Source organism: Agelaius phoeniceus, chromosome 11, assembly GCF_051311805.1.
Source record: "Agelaius phoeniceus isolate bAgePho1 chromosome 11, bAgePho1.hap1, whole genome shotgun sequence".
NCBI classification, from domain to species: Eukaryota; Metazoa; Chordata; class Aves; order Passeriformes; family Icteridae; genus Agelaius; species Agelaius phoeniceus.
In genome coordinates this window covers 8,944,437-8,965,018 of record NC_135275.1, presented here as the reverse complement: position 1 = coordinate 8,965,018, position 20,582 = coordinate 8,944,437, and the positions used below count along the sequence as shown (strand labels likewise).

At 55.4% G+C, this 20,582-nt stretch overlaps 2 protein-coding genes across 4 annotated transcripts in view; one reads left to right on the top strand and one right to left on the bottom strand.

The window, feature by feature from the left end:
- The first annotated feature begins 1,948 nt into the window (after positions 1–1,948).
- On the top strand, positions 1,949–13,693 carry BAP1 (BRCA1 associated deubiquitinase 1). 3 transcript variants are annotated; one of them, XM_054639887.2, is made up of 17 exons: positions 1,949–2,077; positions 4,310–4,339; positions 4,438–4,492; positions 5,126–5,258; positions 5,637–5,756; positions 6,228–6,289; positions 6,359–6,501; positions 7,032–7,110; positions 7,758–7,881; positions 8,199–8,316; positions 8,615–8,802; positions 9,143–9,276; positions 9,877–10,343; positions 10,463–10,566; positions 11,326–11,418; positions 11,940–12,012; positions 12,282–13,693. In XM_054639887.2, exons 1-17 carry the CDS (start codon positions 2,041–2,043, stop codon positions 12,413–12,415), a joined length of 2,094 nt encoding a protein of 697 aa, XP_054495862.2. In that variant the 5' UTR covers positions 1,949–2,040; the 3' UTR covers positions 12,416–13,693. The 3 variants fall into 3 exon arrangements, with proteins under 3 accessions (XP_054495862.2, XP_054495860.2, XP_077040454.1); XM_054639885.2 differs by having other exon boundaries at positions 10,463–10,620; XM_077184339.1 differs by lacking the exon at positions 5,637–5,756 and having other exon boundaries at positions 10,463–10,620.
- A 129-nt stretch (positions 13,694–13,822) lies between these two features.
- Positions 13,823–20,582, bottom strand: part of DNAH1 (dynein axonemal heavy chain 1) — a 72,338-nt gene continuing 65,578 nt past the window's right edge. Inside the window, exons 67-80 of the mRNA XM_077184787.1 lie at positions 20,251–20,402; positions 19,573–19,773; positions 19,036–19,176; positions 18,447–18,605; positions 17,878–18,009; positions 17,521–17,691; positions 16,938–17,117; positions 16,671–16,847; positions 16,321–16,491; positions 15,991–16,121; positions 15,499–15,643; positions 15,047–15,253; positions 14,441–14,675; positions 13,823–14,103 (exon numbers count right to left, since the gene is read on the bottom strand). Of these exons, the coding sequence (XP_077040902.1) occupies positions 13,982–14,103; positions 14,441–14,675; positions 15,047–15,253; positions 15,499–15,643; positions 15,991–16,121; positions 16,321–16,491; positions 16,671–16,847; positions 16,938–17,117; positions 17,521–17,691; positions 17,878–18,009; positions 18,447–18,605; positions 19,036–19,176; positions 19,573–19,773; positions 20,251–20,402 (2,324 nt within the window). The 3' untranslated portion in view covers positions 13,823–13,981. The remainder of the gene's footprint in view (positions 14,104–14,440; positions 14,676–15,046; positions 15,254–15,498; positions 15,644–15,990; positions 16,122–16,320; positions 16,492–16,670; positions 16,848–16,937; positions 17,118–17,520; positions 17,692–17,877; positions 18,010–18,446; positions 18,606–19,035; positions 19,177–19,572; positions 19,774–20,250; positions 20,403–20,582) is intronic.

Below are 20,582 nucleotides of genomic sequence, written 5' to 3'. Positions count from 1 at the left end.
GCACCTGGGGCTGGGAGGAGGCAGCACCCGGGGCAGGTCCAGCACCCCGGGCACCCCGGTTTCTGCAGGGGGAGCAGTCCCACCTGGGCTGGGCACTGTCCTGGGGCAGGGTGGGTGAGGGGATCCCTGGGGCCGGCCAGGCGTGGGAACGGCCCCAGAACAAAGCCACTCCTATTTTTATCCCGCTTCCCAAGGAAGTGCATCCAGGGGCGCACGCTCGCCCTGGCAGCCTGCCAGCCTCCCGGGCGGCCACGGTGGAGCTGCTGGCCAGGCAGGGCTGGCCCCAGGCTCACCAGCAGCCCTCACACCTCGGTACACAATCACAGCCCCCACTGGGCTGGAAGAGATCCCTGAGTCCAACCTGTGACCGACATCACCGCTGTGTCACCAGACCATGGCACGAGTGCTATAGCCAGCCTTGCCTTAAACACCCCCAGGGACAGTGACCCCACACCTCCCTGAGCAGCGTGTTCCAGGGTCTGATCACCTTTGCTGTGAATAAATTCTTCCTGATGTCCAACACCTCCCCTGGTGCAGCTGCAGACTGTGTCCCTCTCATCCTTCTTTAGCTGCTGGGAGGAGAGGCTGGGAAGTGCAGCCCTTCATCAACAGGGCAGCCCGGGCTGCTGAGCCTGAGCCCCATCACCATCATCACCACCATCATCAGAGACTGGGCAGTGCAGCCCCTCATCAACAGGGCAGCCCCGGCTGCTGAGCCATCATCATCACCATCATCATCCCCAAACAACCCCACAGACAAACAAAACACTACAACTCCACCAGGCAGATGCACCCACATTATCATTTTTGCTATTTCTTTCCTCCCAACACGTACATTTTCAGAGCCCCTGTTATTACACTGGCCATGGGCTCCATCCTGCAGCCCTGCAGGTTGCTGTTCTGGGGGAGGCCTGTCCCCCAGCAGTGCTTTGGAGTGTCACAGTGAGCAGAGGGTCCCTGAGGCACAGGGCAGAACTGAACAAGCATTGAGTATCAAAATGTCTGGAGAATTGCAGGCATAAAGCTGACAAGCATGTGCCAATAGCTGAACTCCCCAGACAATAAAGGGAAGTAGCAGCATACAGTGAGGAAAGGGAGAGAAGAGAGGCTGGAAATCAGTCACCAGGAATCACAGAGAGATGTGACAAACCCTACTGCTCTAGAGGCAATAAGCTCCAGACATCCATCCTTCCTGCACACCCTGCGCCAGAAAGAATGTGAAAAACACGTTCACTGTCCTGTGAAATTTTAAACAGTTTAATGAAGGCCAATAGGAGACAAAGCCCATAAAGCAAAGATTGTTATGGCCGGGCGTGTCTCAGCCAAGAGCACACCTGCTCTATTGGAAACACCCTTCATGCACCATTTCTATGGCATCAGCCTGTTACATATGCATAAACAATTATACATAGTAAACTTTTCCCTGAACTATTTTACATATTCCAAGAACTGTTTAGCATGGCTCCTCCTTGGTGCCACCCTTTTAGAGCACGTGTATTCCTTGGCTGTGGGTTTGGTCCATTTTATCACCACTTGCAGTTTTGGCCCACAGTGCCTTCAGAAGGGGAGTGCTGATGGCTGGCACATCTGTACAGGTGTCCTCATCCTGTGTCCATGGGATGTTATCCCATCCCAGCAGGGAGTTTAACAAAGGCACACTCACATCAGCTATTTCACCAAGCTCAATTAACAGCAGAAATTAAAACTGTATCTTTACAACAAAGTTGCTTTAACACCACACATGTAAAATCCAATTTAATATTCGCGAAAAACCAACATTACAGTATGTATGGGTAGCAGTAAGAGCTCGGAACAGTTTTCCAGGGAACATCGGGCCATTCCGGGCCCCTGTTCTGAGCAGTTTCCCAGACCATTCCCGGACTATCCCCGGACCATTCCCGGGCCTGCGCGCGCTCCCGCCCCCCGTGTCCGCGTGTCGCGGCCGTGTGACGTCACGGCGCGCGATGACGCAGAGCGGCGTGCGCCGGCGGGGCCCGCAGTGGGGGCCGGACATGGCGGCGCGGCCCGGCCCGCGGGAAGATGAATAAGGGCTGGCTGGAGCTGGAGAGCGACCCCGGTGAGCGCGGGCACGGCACCGTGTAGCGGGCGGGGCTGAGGACGGGCCGAGGCACAGCTCGGGGCGGCGAAGGGGCTCTGAGGGACACGCGGGCGGCGGGGCCTGGGTGGGGGGGACGTGGCAGATGGGCCAGGGAGGCTGTAGGGGCGGGCTGGGGGTGTGGGGTGCTAGCGGTGGGACTTGTGGTGTATGGCTAGAGTTTTGGGGGGGGCTGGGGGTGCGGGTGAGCTGGTAAAGTTTGGCGGTGGTGGGGGTACGGGGTGTGCAGGTGAAGTTCTGGGGGGCTGGGGCTGCGGGTCCACCGGTGAGGCTGGAGTGGTGCGGGAGCACAAGTCAGGGGTGTCCCCTTCCCGCTGCCCTGGGGTGGATGCTGACAGAGTGATGGAGTTGTTTCAGGGGTTGGGATTTCAGGGCCGATGCTGGTATTGTCTGAAATGTAGTTTTAGCCGATTGTTTTAACTGAGTCCCTGTAGTGTGGAATGGGGCTGTCCTGTGCAAGGCTGGGAGCTGCTCTCTAGGATGGGGTGGTGAGGTTTTGGGGCTGTGGGTGAGGAAATGTGACCTCTGGAGTTATCCTTGTCTCTTGCACTCAGCAAAGGATTCTGTCTGGTGTCGGTGTCCCAGTCACCCCCAATTTTGCTGTCCTTTATTCTCTTTACTGGTACTTGGAAGAGGCTGAAATCATTCCCCTCCTGGCCTTCATCATGGAAAAATGTCCCAGGACATGGTTTGGATTCCCACAGCTGGGAGGGAAAGTTATTTGCTTGGGGGACAGTCTCTCTGGGCAGAAGCAGGGTTTTTTGGCTATGTGGCAGTTTGGCTGCAGAGGTGGCAGCTGGGACAGATGTTAGGAGTGACCCATGTGCTGCTCTCAGCTTCCAGCACATCCCAGTAGGTGAATATCTCCCCACTGGCTCTGAGTAGGGCTTGGGGTGGAATCTGCGGGTGCTTTACTGGTCAGGAAGGGTCGGTGGATCCAGGTTTGGGTGGGGAAGAGAGCCCTGGGGACATCCTGGCTGCTGGCATAGTGTTATGTGAGCTTGGGGACACCAGGATGTGTCCAGCCAAGCCATATAACGTGGTGTGGGTGTTGGAGTGTTCCAGGAGAGCTGTCAGCAGCAGGGCTGTGCCTCTTGTGGGTGCTGAGGAAAAATGAAATGCTGAAATATGCCAGAGAAAAAAGTGGGGTTGGAAGGGGCCAGGAAGGTGATGGGGTGTGGTGTAATGGCCTGGCCTCCCACTGGTTTGAAGCATGCTATTTCCACAGCATACTGCTTCTCACTGAGCATTTTGTAAGAAATGCAATGTTTTCTGCTCAATTAATGAAGATTTTTTGCTCCCAGGAGTTTCCTTCCTGTTTTAATAATTTCAGCTTCAGTGTGGAAGCCCCTTGGGCTCTTCTTAATTGAGTCACATACATCAGGGTCCTTAAATCCATTGCTTACAGACATGTTTCTCTGGATTTAATCCTTCTTATTGGTATTCCCTGGACTTCCTCCCAGGCTTTCAGCAGCCTTTCTAAGGGAGCTAAAAAAGCAGATTTGTTATTCCAGTCTTGAACTCGCTTCCTCCACATGCAGAGTGACTGCCTGAAAATTGGGCTGACTGCCTTTGCTCCAGCATCAGAGGGGCAGCTGCTGCTCAGATATCTGATAATCCTTGTTTGCTTGTGGTTGTCTCTGTGCCCCTGGTTATGTCCTCCTGAATTTTGTAGCCATTAGAGACAGGCTGTTGGATTTGGTTCCCCCCAGAGAGACAGGGAGATGAAGATGAGCTTCTTTCAGCCCTTGGACTTCCCTGCAGCCCTGTTGCTGTGATCTGGATTTCCCCTCATGATTTTCACTAACATGAACAGAAATGATATTTTTTTTAAAGTATCTTGTGATATCTTCAGTCATTTATTTCTCTGGTTACAAGTGTATGTGTGTGATTTAGGTGCTCCCTGCTGCTCACTTGGCAGGCCAGCTGCAGTGGGCTCTGTCAGGAAAGAGTTGGTTCAGGTCCTCTTGAGGAAGAGGATGGTCAGTGGGGATGGAGGGATGAAGGGAGTTGGAGCACTCTGAGCTCAGCAGCCTCACTGCTGGGACTGGTGTGATCCTGGTGCCACTCTGCTGTGGATTCTCTGGCTGTGCCTTGGCCTGGGACCATGTGGGACTCTCAGGGGATGATGGCAGTGGATTTCCTCTCTGCTCTCTTCAGACAGAAGTAACCTGTTGGTTTTGTTCCTTTCAGGTCTTTTTACACTCCTGGTTGAAGATTTTGGTAAGTCCTAGAAACCTTTCTGAGAAGTTGGTTTTGTGCCTGACATTACCCTGTCCTTCCTGGTGGGTCTTACACCAGCTTCTCTCCTTTGTCTGCAGGGGTCAAGGGAGTGCAGGTAGAGGAGATTTATGATCTGCAGAGCAAATGCCAAGGGTGAGTCAGAGGCCTGAGAGTGTGAGTTGTGCTGAACAGAGTGGTCTGTGGGCCTGGGAACTCATGGCCAGGTGTTCAGAGGGGCTGTGTGGGCTTGTCTATCATGGAGATCTGAGATGTAAGTGATGGACCAGGAGGCCTTCCTCAGGTTTGGGGCAGCTGAATCCAAGGGATTCAACTCTCTGTCATCATGCAGAGGTGGTGTGGTTGCAGTGTGGGCTTTCTCCCTGTCCTGGTGCTGTGAAAAGGCTTTGAGGCTGTCACTTCTTAAAAGCCATTGCTGAATGCCTCTCAGAAATGAATCCAAGGTGAGTGTAAAAGGAGGGTCATTCAGTGGCCAGTCAGTGTCCAGAGGGGATTTTCCCATTTCTTTGTCTTCAGCCTCTTAAGACTTGTCAATCTCCAAAGTTTTCAAGCTTGATTGTAGGCTGAGCCAGGAGCATCAGTGCAGGGGTGTCCTTGGTAGTGTCGGGCTGGGGGATTGTGGCAGGGATGGTCACTGCCAGAAAGATGGCACTGGTTGTTCTGCTTTTCCTCTCTCTTTGCTGTACTGTGAAACAGAGGTTTCTGATGCTGGGCAGAGCAGCCGCAGTGGTGTGGCTGGTGCAGAGCTCTGCTGCTTTCTCTGTGCAGCCCCGTGTATGGGTTCATCTTCCTGTTCAAGTGGATTGAGGAGCGCCGCTCCCGCCGCAAGGTCTCCACGCTGGTGGACGAGACGTCGGTGATCGACGATGACATCGTCAATAACATGTTCTTTGCTCACCAGGTAGGCTCCAGGCAGGGGGAAGGTGTGTGTGGGGTGTCTCCTGTGACACCTCAGGGAAGCAGTGTGGGACTGACAGGCTGCACTGATCTTGCTGGTCATGAGGGCAGCATCTCTTTCCTGAGCTCCAGGTTGGAGGCAATCCAGTGAGGGCTGGGAGGTTGTGGCCTGCACTATGAGCAGAGATGCTCATGGGGCATGGTGAGGCTCACTAAGTGATACTGATTTCCCTCCTTCCTGTGAGAGCTGAGGTCAGGTTGCTGCTCTCACAAGTGCTGATGGTTCTTGCATCAGTGCTTTCAGTTGATTATTGTCAACATAGGGGTTGTTAAAAGGCTGCCTTGTTCTGCTGGTTAAGTTGGTCTTTGTGTTACTCTCTAGCTGATCCCCAATTCCTGTGCCACCCATGCCCTGCTGAGCGTCCTCCTGAACTGCAACAATGTTGACCTGGGCCCCACGTTGAGCCGCATGAAGGATTTCACCAAAGGCTTTAGCCCTGAGGTAGGGGCAGGGTCGGGCAGGGCTGTGTGTGGGTGGCACAGGTGGTTCTGCCTCTTGCTCCCCTTGTGGGGTGATGCTCTTCATAAGCTGGCTCCTTCCCTGCCTCTGTGGCTGCACACTGCAGCAGGACTGCCTCTTCTCTCTCATATTCCTGCCTTGCTGTGCTCAGAGCCTTGGTCCCTTTAGGCTGGACACAGCTCTGAGCCTTCTGTCATTTACTCCCTGTAAGCAGAAGTCCTCCTCCCTTCAGACCAATTGTGAAGTCTGTTTTTCTCTAGCTGTAATTTATTCAGTAGAAATGGTGTGCTTTTTCCATCTTGGACTTTACCTGTAACTCAGAAGAGTAGAGGATGTGCCTGAGGGTTTTTGTCCTGCTCCTGTGGTAGATGGAGGGAGGGAGTGGGAAGACGAAGCATTTTATTTGTTCCCTGTCACTTCTCAGCTGTTCTCCTCTCTTGCTGTTGGCTGCAGAGCAAAGGCTATGCCATCGGCAACGCCCCGGAGCTGGCCAAGGCCCACAACAGCCATGCCAGGTGAGTGAGGGGCCTGCAGCTGCCTCCATCTGGAGGAGGCAGGCTCTCCATGGCCTGTGTCCCTCGCAGGCCGGAGCCACGGCATCTGCCGGAGAAGCAGAACGGGATCAGCGCCGTGCGGACCATGGAGGCGTTTCACTTTGTCAGCTACGTGCCCATCAAGGGACGGCTCTTTGAGCTCGATGGGCTGAAGGTCTATCCCATTGACCACGGTAAGAGCCACCTGGCCCTGCCTGCTGACACAGGTGAATAGCACCCTGGGGTGTCCAAGTGTATTGTTTTTCATTTCTTAGTGTTAACTGGTGTTGGTGGAGAATCGCTCCCAGATTTCTCCTGAGTTTTGACAGCTAATTTTGGAGCCTGTGTGCTGGGGACTGTGCCTAGAAAGCAGCTCTTTCTAAATGCACTGCTTTTGTTTTTCCAGCCTTGCCATTTTCCTCCCAGTTGCTCAGGGCCATAAGGTCCTTCAGCTCTGAAATAACTTCATATAGCAAGGAGAATTTATCTCCTTGTGCCAAATAACCACTACGTGTTGAGACAGCTGGTCCAAACAGATCCCACTGGGCTGCTCAGGTTACTCCCTTCTCTTACAACTTGACCCCTCAGTTCTGTCATTCAGGCAGTTATTTATCCCTGCCAGGTTTCTGTCTGTCAGTCCCTTTGGTAAGGTACCCACTTCCTGTACCTGGTTTACTTCAGCATGGCCTGCTTTGCTAAGTCCAGCTGTGTGTTGTTATCACAGGGCCGTGGGCAGATGATGAGGAATGGACGGACAAAGCCAGGAGAGTGATCATGGAGCGCATTGGCCTGGCCACTGCAGGGTAATGTCCTGGCCCATGGGCCAAGCACTGGCCCCTTGCCATATTCCCCTGGATTATTTGTCCTGTGCTTTCTGAGTGGCAGGTTGTGGAAATGGAGGTGGAGGTTGCCTATGGAGAGGTGCAGGTGCTCTGCTCCTTGCTTTCTCTTGCCTGCAGAGCATGCATTCCCTGTATGATGCAGAGTCCCTGCAAATGCTGCACAGCGTTAGGAGTGGCCTGGTTAGGTCTGTGTTAGCTCAAGTCCATAGGAGAAGGAGTGGTGCTTCTGGTCTTGAGCTGGGCCTCTTGGATGCTTGGGCATGAGGCTGACAGTACTGGCATAGGTTGCCTAAAGATGGAATCTCCATCTCTGGAGCTATTCAGAAGCTGTCTGGATGTTGTCCTGTGACTAACTCTGGGTGATATTGGTTGGAGCAGGACCTGGAGCAGATGAGTCTCATAGGTCTCTTCCCACCTCAGCTAACCTGTGACTCTGAGAGTATTTTGTGTGGTAGCTGAAGAAACCTTGTACTGCTTCATTGGCCATTGTGAGGTTGACCTGGTTTTGGGGAGAAGCCATGGGTGTGTTGGTGTTCAGTGCCTGGCAGGAGGTGGGGATGGGGCTGTCACCATGATCCTGTGGCTGAGGGCTGCTGCCCTTCCTGCAGGGAGCCGTACCACGACATCCGCTTCAACCTGATGGCCGTGGTGCCTGACCGGAGGATGAAATACGAGTCCAAACTGCACATCCTGAAGATGAACCGCCAGACTGTGCTGGAGGCCTTGCAGCAGGTAGGACAGCCCAGCCCCTGAGGGAGTGCAGGGCTGCTGTGGGGAATAGGCTTTGTCAGGGCATCTACCTGTGCTGCCAGGGCCCTGGTGTTAGGGGTTTGGTTTGGCCTTGGGAAAAATCTTGTGGGAAGAGGACATAGCCAGCCTCACTGCTTGGCCATTGCTACTCACCTGGGAGGTGCTTCACCTGTGTCTTTTGTGTGCCTGGGCACTTGGTGTTGGCTCATCCTCATGAGCTCTGCAGTGCTTGAGTGGGAAGGATGTGGTTTGGGTCATTGCTGGTCCAGCATGCAGCTTCTCTGTTACTTGCTTTACAGCTTATCCGAGTAACTCAGCCTGAGCTGATCCAGACCCAGAAGTCTCAGGAGTCTCAGCCTGGTGAAGAGGCAAAGCCAGCCAGCAGCAAGACCGTGACTCCAGAGAGCACTCATCCAGGTAGGGCCTTGTACCAGCAGTGTTGCCAGCCTGGCCTGCCATGGAGTGAGTGCAGGGTGGTGACAACAGCTGGCTCACCTGGGGCATGGTGATGCCTGTGTGCCTGGGGCTGTGTTGGAGGATGTGAATCTTGAAAGTGGGAGGGCTGGAGTTTGGGGACAGCGGTGACAGATGGAGGTGGTTGTGGTGGTCTGGGAGAGTGCAAGAGCTCTTCTCTCACCAGGGTGAGTAAGGGGTGGTAAAGGAGTAAGAGGTGACAGTGCTGGTGATGAAAGGCAGTGCTGTGCTTGTGTGGCAGATGGCACTGATGAAGCCACCAGCCAGGGCCACCCCACGGCCACGCAGAGCCCGCCCAGCAAATCCAAACCGGTGCCAAAGACAGCAGCAAGCGGCATCAATGGGGCCCCTCCAGCAAACCCCAACCCCATTGTGCAGAGACTGCCAGCCTTCCTGGATAACCACAATTATGCCAAGTCCCCCATGCAGGTAGGCTGAAGTGCCAGGCTAGCAGCACAGCTGATTCAAGCTGAGCTCTTTGCCTGCGCCCCCTCCCTCTGTGGGACCACAGCAGTCAGCTGGCCTAAGCCTGGCCCTGCCTTGCAGCCACTCTGGCCCAGCACTAACCCAGGCTGGTAGGGGAGAGGGTAAATAAAGACTGACCTGACAAAGGAGGTTTACCTTAATGTGGATCAACTGAACAAAAATGGGGAAGGGTCCCTGTTTCAAAAGAGCCAAGTCCTGGTGTTGGGCTGGACTGAGGACGAGTCCTCTGGGTTCTTCCTCCTTGCCCTGCTGCCAGCAGGCCTTCAGCAGTGGTGTGTTGCAGGAGGAGGAAGACCTTGCAGCAGGAGTGGGTCGCAACCGGGTCCCAGTCCGACAGCACCAGCAGTACTCGGATGATGAGGATGACTATGATGATGATGATGAGGAGGAAGTTCGTAACACCAACTCAGCCATCAGGTGACAGCTTGAGCTGTGGGTGGGGGCTGGGAGCTGACATTTGCAGAACCATCAGCAAGGACTTCCCTAACCTCCTTCCTTAGATCTTGATAGTTCCATTCTTCTCTTCACCTGCCATTTTACTTTTCACTCACTGGGTTTTGTAAAGTCCTTCTGTAGCTCTTTACAGCCAACTCTGAATTTCAGCTGCCTGAGAGTAACTGGGTATTGGCAGCAGGCTTTGGGGCTTTGAGGAACCTTGGTTCCACAGTGCTGATGCCAGTTCTGCTCCTGGTGACAGTGTTGGTGTGCTTAGCCTGCTTCTGAGGCCAGGAAGTTAGGGTCGCAGCAAGGGAGCTTTGGGGGCTTTGGAAGAAGAGCAGGGGGTACACAGCACCCTGTGCCCCCCAGCAGTGTAGGGATCCCCAGGGCTGAGTGGCTCAGTGGTGCTGAGGTGCTGCAAGAGAAGCTGGTGACACTGGGAATGATGTTGAAATGTTTCAGACCTTGTTTCATGCCAGCAGGCAGCCTGGACTGCTGAGCACAGAGCTGGCAGTGTCCATGGTGGGCCCCCACCTCTTTCCACCAGCTACTCACCTCCCCTGCTGTGTTTCTGGGCAGGTACAAGAGGAAAGTGAAGCAAGAGCACGTGGCAGGGGCCGCAGATGGCCAGCTCTCTGTCCTGCAGCCCAACACCATCAACGTCCTGGCTGAGAAGCTGAAGGAATCTCAGAAGGATCTTTCCATCCCCCTGTCCATCAAGACGAGCAGCGGGGGCGCCGCCGTGGCTGTGGTCACGCACTCCCAGCCGTCCCCCACGCCCAGCAACGAGAGCACGGACACGGCCTCCGAGATCGGCAGCGCCTTCAACTCCCCGCTGCGCTCCCCAATCCGCTCAGCCAACCCCACACGCCCCTCCAGCCCCGTCACCTCGCACATCTCCAAGGTGCTGTTCGGCGAGGAGGACGGGCTGCTGCGCCTCGACTGCCTGCGCTACAACCGCGCCGTCAGGGACCTGGGGCCCATCGTCAGCTCCGGCCTGCTGCACCTCACCGAGGATGGCGTCTTCTGCCCGCTGGCTGCTGCAGGTAACTGCCTGCTCTAGGGGCTGGTGTCCTGCCTGGGCTGACAGGACAGTGTCCTTTGACTTTGGGGGTGATGCCAGTCCTTTGTGGTGGCTCCTAATGCTTCCTTCCCCTGTGTGTAGATGGGAAAAACTCCCCCTCTTCCATCAAACCCGGTGAAGAGGCCCCGGTTGCGATCAAACTGGAGGAGAAGGAGGGCAGTGAGGCCAGTGACAGCAAAGAGAAGGTGGGACTTGGCAGGACCAGTGATCACCCTGGGGGGGAAAAGTATTCTCCCAAGGTGAGTTTTGTGCTGCGACAGCCCTGGGAACGTGGAGCTCACCCGGAGGCGCAGCAGCGCTGGCAGTGACTGAACTGCATGTGCACGGTGTCCCCTCGCGTGTCGTCGCAGCTGTGCCTCGAGGCACAGGGCAGTGCAGGTTTTGTGCCTTGCATCATCTCGGGGACCTTTGCCTTGGTAGTGGGCACAGACCCTGTCTCTGCAGCTGAGACGTTCAGCTTGCTATGCTCTCTTCTGGGCCAGGAGCTGGTGAGATCCTGCACCCCAAGTCCCATCCTGCTGGTAACTCACAGCCTGTCTGTGCCCTCTAGCTAGGGGCACCAGCAGGCTCAGGCAGCACAAGGGCACCAAGGGCTGCCTGGAGGAGAGCTGGGTAGAAACTGCTATTCTAAAGGGAAGTCTTCAGATTTTGTTTTTGAGGGGAAGCAGGCCCTGTGGGTGGAGGGTGAGGGGGTGGATTCTGGGATACAGGCAGCCCTTCCCCTGTCCCAAACCTTGGAGCTGGGGCAGAACTCACCTTGCCTGGGGTTAGCCATAGTGAATTCCCTTCAATGAACTGATCTCCTTGTTTTCCCCTGGCAAGTGTTTTTCCTTTGATGAATCATCTCTCTCCTAACACAGAGATGAGCACCTGCCAGCTCACCCTGCTGGCTTCTGGGCTGTGGTTGGGTCTGTGCTCATGTTTGGTCTGCTTGATCCCGGTAGGAGCTGCTGGCACTGCTCAAGTGTGTGGAAGCAGAGATTGCAAACTACGAGGCCTGCCTGAAGGAGGAGGTAGAGAAGAGGAAGAAATTCAAGGTGTGCTGCTGGCTTGTTTGCACTGCTGATTTAGCTTCCCAAAGGCTTTTGTCTGGGGTGGTTTTATGTAAAAATGGAGGGAGAGTGGTTCAGCTGAGAATGGTGATGAGGAACATTCAGAGTCTCTTCCTTGTTACCAAACAGCCCAGTGGGGCAGAGCTGTTACCAGGACAGACCACAGCCCTGGGCCAGCACTGGCAGCCTGGGGGAGGGTGATACAGTGCTGGGATGGACACCAACACTGATAGGAGGCCTGGGAGAGTCAGCAGAGATACCTCCTCTGTCCACCTTCACCCCTTCCCAGCTGCTCTTTGTGGAACATGCTGGCATCTGAACTGGGATGGAGACAGTCCCAGTTGTGCACTGGCCCAAGAGAGGCTGGGAGGTGGGTGCCTTCCTGCTTCAGTCTCCCTAGTTCATGGGCTGTGCCAGGCATGCCACTTCTTTGTCCCCTGTTAACCTTAAACTCTCCCGTCTCCCTGCCCCCTGCTTGTGGATTATTTGTGGATTTGTCTTTGTAGATCGATGACCAGAGGAGAACCCACAACTATGATGAGTTCATCTGTACCTTCATATCCATGCTGGCCCAGGAAGGTGAGCTGTGCTCATGGGGCAGAGGGTTTGGGGCACTCAGCGTGATGGAGCAGCAGCTGGGAGCCTGGGCTGCTCGCCTTGCCTGGCTTCCTGTTCAGGCCAGGCCTGGGGCACAGGCTCGATCTGGGGAGCCACAGATTTCTGCTTTCTCCTTCCACTTTATAGTCCCAAGAGGTACCCACTGATGGCTTTTGAGTGAGAGAGGCAGGGCTGCCCTGTGGCAGGGGTAGTGCCAGCCCTCCAGGCCCGTGTGTGTGCTCTCCCTGCAGGCATGCTGGCCAGCCTGGTGGAGCAGAACATCTCGGTGCGCCGGCGGCAGGGAGTCAGCATCGGCCGCCTGCACAAGCAGAGGAAGCCGGACCGCCGGAAACGCTCCCGCCCCTACAAGGCCAAGCGCCAGTAGCCAAGGCTGGCAAACAGCAGTTGGGCTTTGGGGCTTTGGGCACTGGCACTTGCATCAATGTTAGCTTTTGCCCAAGGAAGAGGGACCACAGTGACAAGCCCTCTGCCCAGGTGGAGCCTGGGGACAAAGGGAAATCGGGTTTTCTCTGCACCTAAGCTGTGAAAGGCAAGAACCTGTCTGGAGGAGTCCCTGCAGCAGAAGGGAGTCTGGAGTGCTCAGCTGCCTGACCATGCCAGGGCAGCAGCCAGACCTTGTCACCTCTGTCTCAGTGCCCTGGCTGAGGACTGTGACCGGAGGGAAGGAGCCCACCCAGCTGGGGATGGGTCTGGCCTTGTGGGAACGCTGGCAATGCCCACGTGAGGCTGTGCTGGCCGCAGCTGGCTGTGGCTTGTGTCCTCCTGTGTCCGGGCCTTCAGCTCTGTGCTTCCCTGGGATGTTCATGTTTTCATGATGTTCATGTTTTCTATCCTTCTCCCTCCTTTCTCCACACTGATTTTTGGTCCTAACCTAGACTCTGGCCATTCTTAACAAGGTGGCCCCAGGACAGAGCCACTTTTGCACCCACCCCACACTGCAGTGCCTGGTGCTGGCTGAGCTCCTGGGGGTGGTGACACCTTCCCCATGTAGCCTGGCTCCCCAGAGGGCCATGGCAGCTCTGTTGCTGGATGAGGGTGGGTAGACTCATCTGTGGAGCTGGGCCTTGTCCCCAGCCCTCTGTGGCAGTGCTGGGAGTGGCCTGTGCCTCTTCCTGCCCTGGCTGCTCTCCCTGGGACCAGCTCTGTGGCCCCGGCAATGCCTATGGGTCACACAGCATTGCACCAGCCCCAGAGAAACCCCGTGAATTGTGAACAGATCAGGTGCTGGGCATGGCACGAGGGTGGACTCTGGCTGTGGCTTGGTAAAGCCTCTTGGCAGGGTTGCTGCAATGGTGGAGGTGGGATGGGGGCAGCAGCAGAGGGATCCCCCCACATCTCTTTCCCCTGGTTGGCTGCTAACCAGAGCTTGCTGGTACAGCCTGGCTGCCTCCTGCCAGCCCCCAGGAGCTTGGCAGAAATCTGAGATATCAGAGGTGAGCACTTCTCCCCAGCACTGTCCTGAGGTGGAGCTGCCACAGGAGAGGACTGAATTTTTTCAATATGTGTGCAGATCTTGACTATGAAACAGTTCTTTTGGTATTTGTTGAAGGAAAGAAAATCCTTCTGTCTCTTGCTGTGTCTAATATCAAGTGCTGTAAATAATGGATCTGTCTGAAGGAATAAAGCTATCCTGTAATGGCCAGCCATGGAAGAAGTGTGTGAGGGAAGGAGGTGGAGGGCAGTGGGGCTGGGAGCACCATGTGCCAGCTCCAGGCCCTGTTATCCCTGCTGGCAGCTCATCTCTGGTCTAGAGATTTGAAGTAATCATGGGGAGTGTGCAACAATACCAGGCTCCATTTATTGACACACCTCAACAGGGGAAGGGCAGGACTCACCTCAGCAGAAGGAGGGCAGGAGGAGAGGGGGGCAGCAGCCCAGCTCAGGCCCTCAGCTGCAGTGGGTTCCTGGGCTGGCTCACTGCATTTTCTGGCTAAAAGTCCAGGGCACAGATCAAGGCTGTGCCCCGTTTGATCCAGTGCTTCTCTGGCTTGTCCGTAGGGATCTCCACAGCAATCACGTAGTTGGTGGAGTGGCCCGTTGTTGACAACGTGCCTGTAATGGGGGAAGCAAGGGTGAGAGGGTGGTGCTGCTGCACACTGCCCCCACCCAGGAGCCCTTGTCCCCACCCTAAGCCCGGTGACTGGCTGGGCAGGGCTGGGGAAGCAGGCTTGTGGGCTTGAGCAGAGCCTGGCCATGGGCACTGCTGCAGAGCCAGGGGGCCTGCTGCTCCATCTCCTCAACCGCAGCAGGAGAAATCTTTTCTCCCTGGCTGGCCACTGCCAGCAGTGCCTTCTCTGTGCCCATGTATGGCAGGAGGAACTCCCTGCTGCCCCTCCTAGCCGCTCCTGCAGCTCCCCTGCTTCTGCAAGTCTGCCTTTAGTGCACCTACCTGCGCGAGTGAGAGTCTTATAGATGGGGCACAGGTAGGAGCCGGATTCTGGAGGCTTGCGGTTGGCGACAGGCAGCAGCCAGATGACAGCCATGTCCGTGTAGAGCTCCTTGGGGCGGGACTCGGCCAGCTTACCCGCGGCCGCGTCCCAGCGGGCGCCCTCCAGGAACAAGCCGTGGATGTAGCAGCCCACTTTGGGCTGCTGCGTCAGCTCCTTCACCGACTCCTTCATGACCTGCCACGGGGAGGGGCCGCCGGGCCCTGGCTCAAGGCGTGTCCCTGGCGGCTCAGCCCCCAGAAGCCTCTTAAGCAGCCCTTAGTTAAGCCAGCGCTGCCAAAAGAGAGCGTGCCACAGCTCTCAGAGGGGCAGCCTGGGACAGGGCTGGTGGAGGGGGATGGGGGCAGGTCTGGAAGCAGAAGCCTCTGCCAGCCTTGGGGAGGTATCTGGCAATGTGGGTGGGTTGGTGTATCCAAGCACAAAGAGGATGATGGAGCCATAGGCAGCTGGGTAGCCTGGTGGCTTCACCTCTTGGGCAGGTCAGGGCCTTTGTCGCTTTCTAGCAGGAGATTCCAAATAAATTCAGACTCTCCACCTGATTTACTGACCTGGAAGCTGAATGAGATGGTGTCAATGGAGATGACAGACTTCCTGGCAAAGTTCTGCAGTGTCCCGGTGAGGAAGGCTTGGGGGAAGAAGAATCCACTGATCCAGAACACAGAGGGGATCCCATGGCTGATCCAGTTCTGCAGGAATTCAATCCGCTGCACCAAGTCGTTCACCCAGGATGCCAACGGCTTCAGGGATGGATAGGCCTGTGGGGAACCCACAGAGGGAGGTGCTGAATGCACTCAAGGACAGCCTAGACCTTGTGCCTCTGAGAGCTGCCCAGAGCCCAGGGGCTGGGAACAACTGGGAGCTGCACGAGGCAGGAGACACCTCCGTGCCAGGGGAGCAAGAGCCAGCTCCATGTGAGACAGCCCAGTCCAGCAGCAGCTGATAACCCATTCCTCTGGTTTGGGTGAGCTCTGGCAGCAGCTGGGCTGGCTGGGGTACATACCTTGGCATTCCATATTTCAGGAACAGTGTTGTTGTACAAACTGCTGGCCATCAGCTCCAGCCGAGAGGACATCACGACCAGGCCCTTGAGAGCTTTCAGCAAATCCTTCAGACTTAAGGCAACCTCCTCCAGGAGCTTGTTGTACCTACAGAGAAAGGGCAGAGGGAGCAGAGTGACTCTCTGCAGTGGTTTTATCACCCATTGCCTGCCCAGAGGGGGTGCGGATCTTTATACACAAGTGAAGCTCCTCCATGTAACTCCCAGCCCCAATCCTCTTCAACAGGGTCTCACAGCTGCTCCCCCAGCCCTAAACTGCTGACTGTTACAGATGGAGACACAATCAGCCAAAGGTCCTGGCTGGGACAACACAGTTGCTAGTGTGACTGCCAACCCCACTGTTGTGCTCAGTACTGAGGTTCCCCAAAGGTGGATGGCAGCAGGGGCCTGCACATCTCTGCTGTTCCCTAGGACGTGATCCCACAGGAGCTTTACCTGATCACCTCCTGCACCAGCACTGTGTTCATGGATTCTTCATAGAGCAGCGGGTATTTCTCAATCACTTCCTGCACGTTCATGGTGTCAGGCAGCTTTGCCAGGATGTCCTTGGAGGTCTCCTCCACAATCTGGAAGGAAAGCAGCAAGTGTCAGCATCCTTCCAATCCAGCCCCAGGGCTGCTGAGAAGGAGGAGAGCTAACGCCAGCACGGCAGTGCCATCGCTGGCACCCAGCAGGCAGAGTGGCACCTGCTGAGAGCTGGTGCTTATGCTCACTGCCCACGCTGGGCACTGGCTGCCAGAGCACTGTCAGCACTGGGGCACCCACCTCTTCCCTGCTGCGGCCTCCCAGTGAGATGGTCTTGGGCTGCAGCTGCGAAATGGCCCCCAGCAGTGCAAAGGTCTCGTTCTGAGCGAAGGTGATGTCGGCATTGTCGTGTAAACCAAAGAGCTCCGGGCTGTCGTTGAGAGGCAGGCCCTTGACATATTGGAGGTAGCCCTGGAGAGGAATCCACAAAGACTTTGGGACCAAGATCAGCTGAAAATCCCTAGGTTCTTACAAACTTATATTCCCCCAGGGACCTGAAAGTGCAATGGGTTTCAGAGAGGAGAGATCCCCTTTGCACTGTGACAATCCCCCTGGATCAATGAGCTGCAATTTGTGACTTGAGTACTTACATTGAGGTCAGAAGAGGTACTGATCTGCTTGTAGACACCTGATTCTGAATAGGCAAAGTCAGGACTTAAAACCTCAGGTTTGTAGAAATCTTCCAAAATGCTCATGATGCAGCGCCGGTCCCAGTCATCGGTCACACGGCCGCCGTAGTTGATCTCCCCAGCTGTGTATTTCAGAACCTGCAAGAGACCCCACCGTGGTTCTGATCCATGGTTCTGATCCATGTCTGCATCATGAGCCTGTTCCCTCGCAGGAGGGGCAGCTCTCACCTTGTAGGGAATTTCTGCATATTCGTTCAAGAACATTTGCAGCTGACTGATGCAGATGCGGAGGTCTCCGTCTGTGAACTCATAGGGGATATTGAACCCCAGAGGTCCAAACTTTCTCCTCTCCAGCATGTTCCCATGGAAGAAGCAAAGTGACAGCAACAAGGATTTAAACTCTGTGACCTGTGGGAAACAGGGAGAGTTGCTCAGCTTGGGAGGAGACATCCTTGGAGGGAGTTGAGTCCTGCTGGGACCTGGCAGAGCAAATGTGCCAATTCAGGAGTGCCAACTGGAGCTTGGAGAGGGGGAAACCTCAGTCACTGGTGCTCTGCTGGGGAAGTCCATGACTCACTCCTTGTAAGTGCCTTATGCCAGGCCTCCGAAATACTGTTGCTTCTGTTTCTCAAAGTAAAACTTCCAAGTGGCTCTTTACAGGTGTGAGTTTATGAGAAACACCTCCTTTAGCACATGGATTCTCTAATGGGGAGGAAGATCTATGCCTAGAGAGGAGCTTTCCAGGTGGAAAGCATAGATTGGAGCAGGCACAGAATGGGGACAGCAAGCCAAAGCACAATCTGGGTCTTACCTTGGAGCAAGAATTCAAGAAGTCATCACTGAAACTAATGTAGGACTTGAGCAGGTTGGCCTTGACCCCACGGGGAGGCTCAATGGTCATCTTGGAGCCATTCTGGAGAATGGACACTGGGAAGTGGTTGCTTGGTAGACTGGTGAGCCACAGGCGAAAGTCTGGATGCACCTGGAGGTCCAGAAGGCAGCAAGTGCTCAGAGGGTGCAGGCATAGCCCCTGCAGCTGTTCCTGCACTGACCCTCTGGTTCTACAAGGAGCCTATGGATGGGTCTGAACTAGAGCTGGGCTCCTCCCAGGCTCCAGCCTCCTGCCTGCTATCCTCAGAGTGGGCACCTGCTCAGTTAAACATCTCACCTTGCTGGGGTCAATGGCCTCAATGAGTCTCTCCAGTGAAGGCATCCAGCTGGGGGCCAGGTGGCAGTTCTGGAAGAAGACCCAGTTGCCCTGCTCCATGGCACTGTGCAACATGGCTTCAGCACGGGGGCCCTGCAGAGGCAGAAAGGGAGAGCTCAGAGACCCTTCCCATGGCATTCTGTGCTGTGCTGAACAGGACAGGGAGGCAGCTCCCTGGAGCTGGCTGGAAGGACCTCTGTCCAGAGCTATGGCCTGGCTTTGCCCCCATGGCTCAGCTGGACCTTTGCTGTTTGATGGCACAGCAATGTTTTTTTACAGCTTTTATAAGCCTGTGAGGGAGGGTGGAAGGAATAGAAGGACTACAGATGGATTTGGGAAGTTAGAAGGCACTGTAGTGCAAGCTGCTGCAGCTCCCACCCCAAGGAGGTAGAAGCAGAAGGTTGGTGAGTAAGGGTCCTGGGGCGTGGGGGTATTTTCATAGTGCTGCAAGTGTTTGACCTACTTGGAGCTTGGTGAAGTTGATACGAGTGCCAGGACACTGCTGTTCCAGGAATGCACTGACAGCTTACCTGTCCTTGGCCCAGAGAAATGGCAGAGAGTTTTTGTGTGAACTTCATTTCTTCAGCAAACTTGTAGAGGTCGGCAGCGGGGTCAGTGCCTGGGGACAGCACGAACACCAGGGGGGTGGTGGCAGTGGACTCCTTAAACACGACTGAGAGGTCAGTGGTCTGCAATTGAGAGTTAGAGTGGAGAGGCTGTAGTGGAACACACCTCAGCACCTCCTCAACCTTCCTGGCCTCCAGCTCCGAGGCTCCAGTGTCCTCTTGGGTGCCAAGGCCAGGAACATGATCAGTGAGAACCACGTGCAGCTCTCCTCTGGCTGCAATATGGTCAGACCATGAACCACTTTCCCATCTGTCATTTGAACTCTTCCCTTGTACACCTGCAGTATCTGCCCCCTCCTGGTGTGGTTTAACTGGTGGGCAGCAGAAAGGCTATCCCTCATCTGAGACACAGGTATTTCCCCAGCTGTGGGAGGAACACTGTGGCTGTAGAGGGCCACGAGCACCCTCACTGCAATGGGTGGCCCATTTCTCACAAGCCTGAGGCCTCCTGCTCCATTCCTGTCCCCAGCAGCACCTGCTCCTGGCTGGTTACCTGTGGCTCGATGAAGCGCTGGTCCAGGTTCCGCACCACGAAGTCCTGCATGGCGTTGGTGACCTTGTCTCCACGCAGACACCGCAGCACCAGCAGCTTCTGGAAGGCATCAAGCTCATCTTCCCACTTCCCAGGCAAAGGCTCTCTGCAAAGCAATTAGGTGCATTTTGGGGGGGATGTGCCAGATCCCACACTCCACAAGAAGTACTCAAGTTGCCTGTAGCGGCCATTGGGGCTTCATAAGGGACAAGGACCTTCCAGTCCCTTGGCTGAAGTTGTTGTCTGTAGCTCTGAAACCATCAGCAGGCAAGCCAGAACTGCTTCCACTGGGGAAACAGCAAATTCTGCTGGGATAAGGCATTGGGATAAAGCTCTGCCTTGGGCAATGGTCACCCCTGAGAAGACAAGGCAGTGCCTCATCCTTTCCCTTCATGGCCCTGCACTCGGAGCAGAGCTGGCACTGTGGCTGTATCAGCTCCTCTTGCTCTCCCAGGGATGTCATGGGCAGTAGACCTAAGCTGACAAAGCAGGGGACACTTGCCTGTGAGGGCTCTGGCTGTCAAAAATGGTCCTGAACCCTTCAAGGCTGCCTGCAAAATCGTTGTCAAAGCCAGAGAAATTCTTCAAGCTGCTCAAGGCCAGGATGTCTCCCCATGCTCTCTCATTCAGCCAGGCTGGAGCTGGGTTTTCCTTCATCTCCTTTATGGCCCCTCCTGACAGCAGGTACCGCCACTCATCCTGGGAACAGGATAGGATTTGGTCATGGATAATAACCCACCCACCTGAGCCCACGGCACAGGGTGCCATATCCAATTAAAATCCTGTAGTATCCTTCTGGCTGCTCTCCTGCCAGGTGTGTGTGTCAAGGAGTAGCTGAGCTGGAGGGTCTGGTGAGATCAACATAGTGACTGCTCAGCTGCCACTCTCTGCTAACCCCTGCCTGCTCCCTCTAAACTCATTAACCTTTGCAGCAGTCAGGCAGCAAACTGGCAAAAGCTGCAGGGGATTCAGGCAGCTCTGCATGTAGACACAGAGAACAGTTGGAAAGCTGAATCAAGACAGAGGCCCTGTGTTTGTCCAGCAGGCTGCCAAGCCTGTCACTAACCCCAGGGAACAAGGCTCCTTTCCCACCCAGCACACAGTTCTAGGGGCTGAACAGGCTGTGCCCGAGCTGCCCTGATGGGATCCCCTCAAGGACTGAGGTGAGTTGCTCACCATATCGATCTTGCCCTCATTCATCAGGATCCGGGCACTGACCAGGAAGGCAAACATGAGCTTGTGCTTCTCGAAGAGGCTGCGGCACACGTTGCAGTACAGGCTGAAGGTGATGTAGTTGTTGATGTTCTTCACCCGCTCCGTCAGCTCGTCTGAAAAAAAGGCAAAACCAGACAAGGATGGCAGGTGCCATGGGGGATGTGGAGGGTGCCCTCACATCACCTCTGGGCTCCTGGTCACAGAGGCACACCCACACCCTGCCCAGGAAGGACAGATGCTGCTCTCACACACAGACCGGGTGCAGATGTGGGCTGAGGGAGAGGAGAGGAGAG

What these genes read in the sequence shown, in the direction of transcription:
- BAP1 (XM_054639885.2), top strand. Translation starts at nt 2,041, where the DNA reads ATGAATAAGGGCTGGCTGGAGCTGGAGAGCGACCCCG. An exon ending in GGAGCTGGAGAGCGACCCCG is followed by an intron (nt 2,078 to 4,309) that starts GTGAGCGCGGGC and finishes TGTTCCTTTCAG; the next exon opens with GTCTTTTTACACTCCTGGTT. An exon ending in AACACCAACTCAGCCATCAG is followed by an intron (nt 9,277 to 9,876) that starts GTGACAGCTTGA and finishes GTTTCTGGGCAG; the next exon opens with GTACAAGAGGAAAGTGAAGC.